This window comes from Carcharodon carcharias, chromosome 11 (genome assembly GCF_017639515.1).
Source record: "Carcharodon carcharias isolate sCarCar2 chromosome 11, sCarCar2.pri, whole genome shotgun sequence".
In the NCBI taxonomy this organism is placed as follows: Eukaryota; Metazoa; Chordata; class Chondrichthyes; order Lamniformes; family Lamnidae; genus Carcharodon; species Carcharodon carcharias.
In genome coordinates, this window is record NC_054477.1 from 117,429,915 (window position 1) to 117,442,086 (window position 12,172).

General features: G+C 42.7%; 1 protein-coding gene across 1 annotated transcript in view; it reads left to right on the top strand.

Annotated features, from left to right (window-relative positions):
- Positions 1–12,172, top strand: part of myo16 (myosin XVI) — a 657,504-nt gene that overhangs the window by 429,642 nt on the left and 215,690 nt on the right. The window contains exon 21 of the mRNA XM_041198724.1: positions 7,140–7,212. Coding sequence (XP_041054658.1) covers positions 7,140–7,212 — 73 coding nt within the window. The remainder of the gene's footprint in view (positions 1–7,139; positions 7,213–12,172) is intronic.

The window sequence follows — 12,172 nt, forward strand, 5'->3', positions numbered from 1 at the left end:
TTCCTCTCTCTCCCATAACTCTCAGGCCACCCCTTCCAATGCTTGACCCATTGTGATTGTGGTGGATATCCATGTGTAACCCCCCAGAATCAAGTGAGGAGGATGTGCCTATGCCCCATTTGGACCTTACCCCTCCCCATCTTGAGGCCCTTTGCACAGTGAAATATAGAGATCTGCCTCCCACCCCCCCCCCACCACACCCTGCCCCCCTACCTCAAGAGGCCTTTGAATGTGCCATCACTACCTTTTTCCCATCTATAGACTGCAGTGGCCTACCCTAACTGAGAGCGTCTCATCTAAGGCCCAGTATTAAGCCAGAAGCCCCCTTGACCGATGCTCCTGATTTAACAACCATGCCATGCACACAACATGCTGAGCACAACTAACACTGGACTGACATGCCTTCACCCTCCCTGGACTGGGACAAGGACAGTCTTTGCAAGGTCAGCAATGTAAACTGAAGCACTTCTTCACTCCGTCATCCTCCGTTGCTGGTCCAAACTCACTTATGTCCCTCTCTAGGATATTCTTTCCCATTCTGGCCCGGAGGTTGCTTCCAACCCACAGGCCCCTATTCATGTATCTAAGTGCAACCTTTTCCACTCAGCATATATGTCAGCATTATGTCTGCAATCTCAGTCACAAAGCCGTTCAAAACTCTACCTTCCTCACACAGAATTTAAGCTCCTCTCCTTCTGGAATTTAGCCTGATCCCCAGCTGACAGCAGCACACAACCAACCTGAATTCCACAGGCATGGTCTTCCCCAGAAATGGCATGTCTTCAGAAACTCCTCAACTCTGCTTACGGTGGTTTGGATGGCATAGATGCACCAATATTTGCTTCAAGTAACAGAAATGGCTGCAGCAACTGTACATTTGCCTATTCTTAGCTTCTGGATATAGCCTCTGTCTCCCTCAGTCTGCCTGTACTGCACCACTGGAATCATAAACAAAGCTCTGATGGCTCTGTGTCCTTTTATATGGTTTCAATTGAGCTTCAGACTTCCCAGAAGTTTTGGTCTCCACTCTCAGTTTTAGTCTTAGTTTCCTTAGAAACTGGAAGGCTCAGTTTCCATTCTGATATGATCACAGCTGATGGTACTAATGGACAAGTAAGAACCCAACTTGATAGATCCTAACTTTTATTTTTTGCTTAGAAATGTGGAGGACTGCTGCTGAACAGAGTCACAGGAGTCAGCTGATGAACTTTTAATAAAAGAATAAAACATTTATTAGACAAGATTACCTATAGTACAGTACTCCTTCACGCACAACTATACCTTTACAGATATATACAGATTTGCAAGGATAATACGAGTTGCAAAAGTATCTTGTACTCTCATCTTCACAGTAAGTATACAGTCCATGTAAACCAATAGATGATTTGTGGTCACTCTGAAACCAAGTGACAGATGTCACCCCAAACAGATGCGATGGATCTCTCATCAACTCCGCCCAACCAGTGTCACTGAACTCAATCTTCCGATGTTCCTCTTCCCTGAATCATCACATGCATTCAGACTTTGCTTTCCACGCATCTCTCTCAGATACTCAGCCATGCCAATAGAACACCACTGCTTCACATTCCTATTGTAAGGAGTCACCAGCCTTTAGCTGTCTTCTCAAATCATCTGGCTTCTTGCAAGCCTATTTTGCATTAAGTCTGCGTTCTGCAACTTTCTTCCTTTAAGCTTGGGGCCTTCCTCTGATCCTCACTCTTAACTTCATTTAACAGGATTTTTTCTAAAATCCTGTTCTTTTCCTTTGACTAGGACTTCTTGGGACCCCTCCTTTCTGTCCCACCCCTTGGCTTTGGGACCTTTTGGTTCTTCTGAGAAAGCTGCTCTCTGAAGTTCCCTCTGCCGTGTCCAGCTTCTCGTGGCTCCAGGATTCAACTGAACCACAAAACTGCTGTTCTGTTCCTCCCTGTGTTTGTGGGTCCCCTGTTGCTAGGCAACAGCCCAGTTTTCTACTTCAAGAGTCATAAAACCTCATTAAAATGCAAGGTACACAAATAAAGTCTTCAGCCTTGCAGGCAACTTTTAAAGTGAAACCAAAACTCAAATTCCCCCCTTTCTTAACACACCAATGCAGAAACACAAATTAAACTTAAAGCTAAAACTTATTCCCAACACCCACGAAGACAAATATAATTTGCTTAAACTATCTCTAGTTCCTAACAATTTTCAGTTTCCCTTTTCAAATAGGGTCAATCCCAAAAATTACAAGCTTTGAAGCTACTGATTCCATAACAATAGCCAGCCTAAAGGGTTCTAATATGAATGCCATCACTGCTGCCTGATTTGCCTGATATTTGAATAACTAAAACCAAGTGCAAGCTCTCCTACTTCACCTGCGAGAAATTCTGTAACTCCTTGATAATGCAAACTGGCAGAGACCTGTAATATCTTTGCTTAGGGATCTGGAACAGTATTTGCTCTTTATCCTCTGCATTGCATCCAGGACCTGAATACTCCCTGTACACAGTACACAGAAAATCAGCCCTGTGCATTCTGCTGTAATCTGACCTACAAACTGCCTCTCCCATTGGGATGGCACTGACAGTGGCAATCAAGTGGCTTTGGCTCATTTCAAGCAACCACAGGAGACATTGCTAATTTCAGTCATTCTACAGGTATCACAGGCAGACCAATCTTCAAAACCTTCAGCATGTTCCCTATAGAAAACCAGCAGCAGAAGGAGAAGATGTTGCAATTTTTCCACATTGTAGGTTTCCCTTTAATCCAGGTGCTTTTTGATGACCTAAATGAACCTCAAAGGCTTCTATTCAATTGGTTTATGGTTTGACAGCAGCACAGGTTAACACTTATTTGCCAGGCAGCAGACATAGGCCCTCCATTTCAATTGAAGCTGCTGTGTCTGGCCTCTTTGAAAGAGAAAACAGATTGGATGGAAGACAAAGACCGATGCCTTTCAGCCCTGGCTCTTGGCATTATTGCAACAGCTAAACAGCAACAGCAGCTAATCAAAGGTTCACATAAATGTATCAGCCACCAGGATTGGTATTGAACATTCTAGAAGCATTTTGAAGCAGCATTACTGATGCATGCAGATTAAATCCTGCATTAGAGTGCAGCCCTTTCTGGATCTTCAAGATTATCATTGCATGCAGCTCAACAGAAAGATCTAGCCATGAATTAACTCAAGGAGGATTTATTTTATATTCTGCCAAGTACAGGGCAGCACTTTGCCAAAATCCAGAAATTATTCTTGCCCAAACGGGAAAAGTCATTGATCAAACCTTCACTTACGTGCACCAGTACCTCCATCCAGATGCGTACAATGCTATGGCCTAATGCACTTTTACCAATTATTATCCTCTGCCCCATCTCAGCTATTATAAATTTCAAACTTTGGATCAGTTACTTTTCAAGCAAGAAAACTAGACACAGTTGGAATAGTATAAAATCAAATTCAATACTAGATTATTGAGGGCTCTGTCACCCTACGGTTTCCCTTTACTGTTCGTCTTTCAGTTCTTAACCAAGTTTTTCTTCTAAACACTCCCTCCTCTAGCAGGGGTGAGTTGTCCATTTGCTAAATTTCAGTGAGATTCTCCTGCAGCTTAAGTATTTCTCTGCTGTCCACCACAAGTGAAAGACCTGCTCAATTTTGTGTGGATTAGGATGGATTTGTAAAATATTGTGAATGTTATTTTGAATCTTTGATCTTCAGGCCAAGGGGGAAAAACATGACAAAAAATCTTTCAAAAAGTATTTGAACAAGACTATTCTTTCGCTGTTCCTAAACCCAGCACCACTCAAGTGGTGCAGCCCCCAGTGCGATCAAAGAAACATAAAATTGGGTGGTGCAGACATGTGACTCTGAATCCAACCCATTCCACTGAGTAGTTTAGGTTAAGATTGGGAGGAATGCACATACTCAAGAACGATGTTGAAGTAGCTCGAGTACTGTGTACAATTCTGGTTGCTGAGACAAAGTGAGGAGACAGAAGGGCCACAAGACTAACCCATGGTGCCAGCGGTCTGCCTTTTGAGGAAGGACTGATTAAAAACGGGCTTTTCAGCCTCAAAAGAAAGCATTGTAGAGGTAATGATGATATATAAATATGTAAAATGATTTAGGGTACGAGAAGGGTAAAATTGGAATATTACTTCAAATTAATTTGTGAGAGCAGGACAATAAACCACAGGCTCAAACCAGTAAAATTTAGAACTAGTATTAGCAGCTTCTACACAGATTGTGATCATGTATGAAATACATTTATGGTTAGAGTAATGAAGGGAAAACCTCTGAATCATTTAAGAAAGAAGCTGCAATTGGAGGGGTGTAAGGTTTTCAGACAATCAACTTTGACAGGTTGAATGGCCTCCCTTATCTGTAACTCTCTGCATTTTGTTATGAACTGATGTGGAGGAGAGAACTGGCTCCTCTTTATTCAGCCTTCACGGTTGGTTGCAACAAAGGTTTTTTTTTAAAAAAACTTCTTTTTTCCCTGTAAATGCCTTTTCCAATCCAAATCTATTTAGCTGTTAGTAAGGAGCCAATCAAACTAAATTTTCTTGTGTCAAAGAAAGAATAAGTTTATTAGTTACTAAATCCAAGAAAAAATAATAAAAGATGCAACGACACAAACACAGATGTCAGAAGTAAGCAAAGTTAGAGTCCAAATATAAGTTAAAAGAATGTACAATTAATTCATTTGTTTGTCCTTGAGGCATAGATTGTTGAACTTTGCGGCTGTTTGAAATTGGCTCGTTTCCTTTAAAATCCTGGGGCAGAATTTTCCGGTCGGTGAGTGGGGGCGGGGCCCGCTCACCGACCCGTAAAACAACGTGCGCTGACATTGGGCGTGCATCCTGACTCGGCTGCATGCCCGCTGAACTGTCAAAGGCCTATTAATGTCTGTTAAGAACTAATTAAAACAGTTAAATGAGCTGCCCGTCCAACCTTAAGGTTAGTGGGCAGGCGAAGAGCCCAGGCGGCCTTCACATTTTTCATGAAACCTCATCCATGGGCAGGATGAGGTTTCATGAAGTGTTTTAAAATTCAATAAAAATTATTCAAAGAATTCATTGACATGTCCCAGCTCATTTGACACTGTCACATGAGGGGACATGTTTTAACAGTTTTTTTCTCCCTTCATTTAAATTTTCAAATATCAAACTGATCGCCCTGAGGCACCATGTGCAAAAGAGCACAGGCCCAGACTCAGGAAATCCCCTCCCGCTCACACAGGGAGTGCTCAGCGTTTCCAGGCGAGAGTCACGCTGGGTGGGCCTTAATTGGTTAATTGGCCTGCCCATGCAAAATGGCGGTGCAGACCCGATTGGGGGCGCCAATTGGGTTCGGGTTTGCGCTCGTTCCCACCCTCCCCCACACAACCCCCCCAACAGGGGGGAAGGATCAGCCCTTGGAGTGAATTGACATTCAGGTAACTCATCTTTCTGAAGACACTCTTCGCTTCAGAGAGAGAGAGGGAGAGATTCTTTACTGCACCCTTCAGTAGTTTTTCCAGATGACTGTTTTTCTCTCTCTGCTTGTGGCTTAGCAAACCAATTCTTAAGCCTATCATCTGTATATTCCAAGGAATTCGATTAACATGTCTTGTAGTCATTGTTGCAGAATAAGTTATCACATTTTTGATCTTTCATCGCAGAAACCTTTGACACATTTCAAGATAGTAGAAACCAATAGGAAGTGGGCTCATTTTGTCATCCGCAGGGTATTTTGAATGTCTGTTGTGTATCTGGCTGGTTAGCAGTTCCCATCGTCTTGACAGAATTACAGTTGATTAAAGTCCAGTACTTTGCGTTTTTAATCCCTTCTTTTCAAGAGTCACTTTGAAATGGACCTTGATCACCCCCCAGGTGTGAAATTCCATGCAACAGGTCAGGGTAGGTCTGCAATGCAATCCTTGTAAGAACCTCTAAGAAAAGTGGTCAACTTATAATATCAGACATCAGGTGACTTGTGGCAACCATTTTTGGTCAGTGGCTTTTGTTGTTTTTTTTAAGGTCCTCTTTAAACAGTTCCATATCTTTGTTTAGCTGGTGAAATTAAAGGTAGATCTCAGTCATAATTTCCCATTGTTGTGATATTATAATTTTCAAGAGTGACCTGTTTTAATTATACATTGCCCCAGGTAACTAGGACTCCAACTATTGACTCTGAGTCCATTTTACACAGCAACTGGTACAATATTCCGATGTGCTGCACTACATAATAGTAAAAACTAGCTTCGTTCTCATGATTCCACAGCGTTCCTAATTTCATGCTAGTATCAGGTATTTATTGACCAAAGGCCAAGGGGTTAGCAATAGCAATTTGGAAGGAGGTTAACTGCATCAGGATGAACATCCCCTTGCCCCACTTCACAATACCACAGTATCTTTACAGTGCGAAAGGAGGCCAATCAGCCCATCGAGTCTGCACTGACTCTCTGAAAGAGCATTCCACCTACTCCCACTCCCCTGCCCTATCCCCGTAACTTTGCACATTCTCACTTACAAAGAAACATTGATCAAGCGAAGGGGGAAGTCAACCGCCCACCCATCCTGTCAGATGGGGCAATTGATAGTGCAGAATGGCACCAAAAAGAACAAAAATAGTTTTTATGAATCACAGTGAGGTGCTCTTTTCAACATCTCAAACACCAGGAACATCCTAACAACATTGCTATTCTGGCCCTAAAGAACCCCTAAATTTTGATAGGGTTTAGTCCCACAGGCAAACTATCTGTGCTTGAGGCACCAAATCAATTAGAATTACCCTGTCATCAACAAATGGAGAACTCCTACCCCACTTTTAATCAGGCAAGGCAAGAGCTGCCCCTTTTGTAGGATGCTGCCAAATAAAATCATGGCCCATGTCATTGCATTAAGAACGCCTTAGAGCGTTAAACGTAATGGATTTTAGTCGTTGTTGCAGCAAGATTACAATAATTTGTTTCAATAGGTGTTTTAAAAATTTCATAAACATAGCTCACATTTCCCTTTGTCAGTATATCGGAAAACTTTTCTATTTATTTGTTTACAAAAAAAAATCACCTTAGCCAAATGTGTGAGGCCGACACTGCTGTCAACATTGGCATCACTTAATTTGCAATAAATGGATGGTGTTTTCATGTATCACCTCTGCTCTCTTCTGTTTGCAGCAACTCGATGCTTGAAATTGGGATATTGGACATCTTTGGTTTTGAAGAATTCCAGAAGAATGCTTATGAACAGGTGGGGAGCCCCTATGAATAGAGTGAGAACAGTATACACACACTTCCCAGAGTTATGGCCAGTGAATGAACACTAGGATTGCATCTGATGGAAGTCTCACAGTTTTAGCACAGTAGAAAACATGCTTTGAGCATGAATCATCCCTATGAAGAGGCAAAATAACAGCCATCTACAATAATCATTGACCAGCTGAAGGAGGAAGTCAACCACTTCCACCATAGATAAAATGAGCATTCAGTTCATTACTGTGCATGGTTAAGGGGCTAATTACTTCAATCAACATTTAGATGGCTATGAATATGTGTATTTTCCAATATATCTCCTAGTTATCAGCACTGCAGCTGCTTTGTGAAAATGACATTAATTCCATTTTCCTGGTTAGAAGAATTGTCAGTTAAATTTTATTGAAAATGTTACATTGTTGTTCACGTAAAGATACAAACAACACAAAATGTTTTGCATTAAACTACAATGCAATAGACCATCAGTGTGAAACAGAGCAAAGGGCTCGGGAAGGTTGCAGAGTACGAGTTGGGCAGGGCAAGTCCATGGAGGAAAGTGTGAACAAGGATTTTCAAGTCAATACTCTGGGGTACAGTGAATTTATTGCATTCAAGAGTAAGAGTTGAACAGTATTACTATAGGATAAGCTCCAGACTGGCATGTTTAGGATGAGTTGAAGTTAGTGAAGAATGAAGCTGGGAAGGATATTGGAGAAATTGGTGACAGGCAAGGTTTCCGCATTGATGGTTGTGATTAGGGATAGAAACATGTGATGGTACAATGGTAGCCGTAGGCAGTCTTGACTATGGGTGGATTAGGATTTAAGGCCTGGGGTCAAATAAGACATGAGATTACACATTGTCACAGTTCAGTTGAAGTAAACATCCAGAAAGGAGGAAAGGACTGTAGATTTAAGCATAGTGGGTGTGGAATTCATTTGCGTACTACTGCATCCAGCAGCACTACCAAGACTTATCTCGCTTCCCTGGGGCAGCCTGTGTTGGCTACTACTTCTGTAGGCCATGCAGTGTTCTTGGAGAATATGGACACATGCAGGTATGAATCTGTGACTATGACAGTGCCAAGCTGTTTCTTGACTAGTCTCTCTCAATTATGGCACATGTCACTTGATGTAATTGAGGAGGATTTTGCAAGGTTGATTGGGTTGGTTGTGCGTTTGCTGTCTCCAGTGTCAAGTTTGACATTGGGTGGTCCATCTGGTTTGATTCTTCTTTTACTTTCTTGTTTCTGAATTGCTTACTAATCCATTTCAGAGGACATTTAAGAGTCAACAGTTTTGCTGTGGATCTGGAGTCACATTTAGTCTAGATCAGGTAAAGATGGCAGATTTCCTTCCCTAAGGGATGTTAATGAACAAGGTGACTTTTTACAACAGTTGGAAATTTTTTCTAGATTTTACTCAGTTAACTGAATTGAAATTCCTCAGCTGCCATGAACAGGATTCATCACAGCAATAGTGGCAGGAATCCTGTAATGGAACAAAAGTAGATTTATTAAAGCTGACTAGGATTAGGTATGAAAGTATTTGCTAATTCTCAGCTCTTGTCTGTTATTGTGATAGTTCAACCAATAAAAAATAATGTATGTTTTGAACATATGCATAGAAAATACAGAAAGCATCCCTAAAAATAATAGAAACTCAAGAGGCAAAAAGATAAGGATGAATTATTCAAGAAAGGACGGAGACAAAAAGTGTGGAACTATAGGCCAGCTAGTCTAACATCTGTCATTTGGACAGAGTCAGAGTCAACTTGGTTCTGTGAAAAAGAAATCATGTTTGCCAAAATTTTAGATTCTTTGATAATGTAACATGCCGGGTGGATAAAGAGGAACTAGTAGATGTAGTGTATTTGGTTTTCCAAAAGGCACTTGATAAGGTTCCACTTAAAAGGTGGTATACTAGCATGGATAGAGATTGGCCAACTAACAGGAAACAGAAAGTCAAGATAAATGGGTCATTTTCAGGTTGGCAACCTAACTAGTGGGGCTAGTCCCTGCTGGGGCCTCAACTATTAATGAGTGCAAGAGAAGGACCCAGGAACAGGTAGTCAGCAGCACCTGGAGGACAGAAAGGTGTGAGAGGAGGACCCCAAGCCAGGCAGTCGGCAGCACCTAGTGGAGAGGAGAGTGCAAGAGGAGGCAGTTAGCAGCACCCAGAGGAGAATGCGAGAGGAGGACCCTGAGCCAGGCAGTTAGCAGAATCCAGCCCCTAACATCACAGGAGAAACATAAGTTCATTGGTTGGTGAGATACTGCTGCTATGGAGTGTTATCAAACAGCTTAGAATTAGAAAAACACATTGTTTTTAAAAGAAGGGGCTATTTACATTTAAGTAAGAAACTCAAGCAATAGGGAAATCAAGTTAAGTCAAGGCCAGATAAAATGAAGTTGCATATCTAAATCAAAGTAAAGTTAATGCAGGGGAAGAAAATGGAAGCCATGGCAGGACAACTCATTTGTGTGGAATGTGTACCTTGTAATATGTGGGCAGTTGTGGATGCAACCTGTGTCCTCGACAACCACATGTGTAGGAAGTTTCACCAGCTGCAGAAACCTGAGCTCCGGGTTTCGGAGCTCAAGCAGTGTCTGGAGTCACTGTGTTGCATCCATGAGGCTGAGAGCTACGTGGATAGCCCATTCAGAAAGGTGGTCACACCGCCACTTAGGACCTTAGAGGCAGGAAAGGAATAGGTGACCACCAGGCAGTCCAAGAAAATTAGGTAGGTGGTGTAGGAGTCCACTTACCAATCAGGTTTCCATTTTGGATACTGGTGAGGACATTGGTTCCTTGGAGGAGTGCAGTCAGAACCAAGTTTGTGGCACCACAGGCAGCTATGCTGTACAGGAGGGGCGAAAGAAGAGAGGAAGCGCAAAAGTAATAGGGGATTCATTAGTTAGGGGAACAGACAGGCATTTCTGTGGCTATAGATGTGACTCCAGGATGGTATGTTGCCTCCCTGGTGCCATGGTCAAGGATGTCACGGAGCGGCTGCAGGACATTCTTCTGGGAGAGGGTGATCAGCCAGAGGCCATGGTCCATGTTGGTACCAATGACTTAGGTAGAAAAGGGGATGAAGTCCTGGAAGCAAACTTTAGGGAGCTAGGAAGGAGATTGAAAAGCAAGACCTCTAAAGCAGTAATCTCAGGATAACTCCCAGACCCACATGCAAGTGAGTATTGGAATAGGAGAATTGAGCGATTAAACACATGGCTGGAAAGCTGAGCCAGGGTTTTCGCTTCAGCATTCAGAGACGGGCCCTACACACTGATGGGTAAAATGACTCGTGGTGACGTCAGGCATGCGCCCCGACATCACCACACGTCATTCCGATCTTCCGTTCGGCAGGCGCGTACCGGAGTCGGCTGCGCGCCCACTGAACTGTCAAAGGATTGTTAAATCCATTAATCAACCAACTAAACAAATTGTCAGGGCTGCCCGTCCAACCTTAAGGTTGGCGAGCAGGTGAAGAGCCCAGGCGGCCTTCGTGTTTTTCATGAAGCCTCATTGACGGGTGGGATGAGGTTTCATGAAGCGTTTATTAATTAATAAAAATTTTCATGAAAATTCATAAACATGTCCCAGCTCATGTGGCACTGTCACATAAGGGCATATGTCTGAATAATGTTAATTTTTCTTTTTTTCAAAGTTTCACATTGAACATAATCTCCCTGAGGCAGCTCCGTGCGTCATGCTGGGCAGGCCTTAATTGACCCGCCCACGTAAAAGGTGGCGCGCAGCCGATTGCAGGTGGCAATCGGCTCCGCACCTACTCCCGACCGGCTCGCCTGACTGGGAGAAAATTCTCCCCCCAGTGTAGGAGGGAGGGCATCAGGTTTCTGAGGCAGTGGGACAGGTTCTGGAGAAGTTGGGACCTGCACAAGCCAGACAGTCTACACCGGAATGGTATTGGGATGAATATCCTTGCAGGGAGATTTGCTGGTGCTGCTGTGGGTGGATGGGGGGTTAAACTAGATTGGCAGGGGTATGGGAACCTGAGGGCAAATTCAAAGCAGGGAACAGGAGATGGAGAATTAGTGAGTGACTTTGAAAAACAGAAGGAGCGCAGCTTAAAAATTGTACTGCACAGGAATTTGGCAGTGTTAAAAGGTGTATATGTTTATGCAAGGATTATAGCAAAAAAAGCCAATGAGCTGAGGGCAGATAGATACGTGGCAGCACGCTATCATTGCTGTAACAGTAACTTGACTTAAGGAGGGGCAAAAATGGCAGCTCAACATCCCCGGATATAGGCAGGATAGGGAGGGGGATAAAAAAGATGGGAGTGTAGCATTATTGGTTAAAGAATCAATTACATCTGTGAGGAGGGATGATATGCTAAATGAAGAGAAACATAAGTTCATTGGTTGGTGCGAAACTGCTGCTGTGGAGTGTCATCAAACAGCTGAGAATTAGAAAAACACATTCTTTTTAAAAGAAGGGGCTATTTAAATTTAAGTAAGAAACTCAAGCAATAGGGAAATCAAGTTAAGTCAAGGCCAGATAAAATGAAGTTGCATATCTAAACCAAAGTAAAGTTAATGCAGGGGAAGAAAATGAAGCATCGAATGAGGCCATATTGGTTGAGCCCAGAAATAAAAAAGGGATAGCTACACTGCTGGGGGTGTACTATAGACCCCCAAATAGTGGAGTGGAGTTAAAAGAGCAAATATGTAGACACATTTCTGAATGCAAGAACAATAAGGCAGTAATTGTTGGGGACTTCAACTATCCTAATATCAATTGGGATACAAACAGTGTGAAGGGCACAGACGGCGCAAAATTCTTGAACTGTGCTCTAGAGAACTGTTTTAGCCAGCACATAACAAGCTCAACAAGAGGGGGCACAATTCTAGATTTAGTCTTAGGAAATGAAGCTGGGCAAGTGGATGAAGTATCAGTGGGGGACCGTTTTGGAGATACTGACCATAATATAGT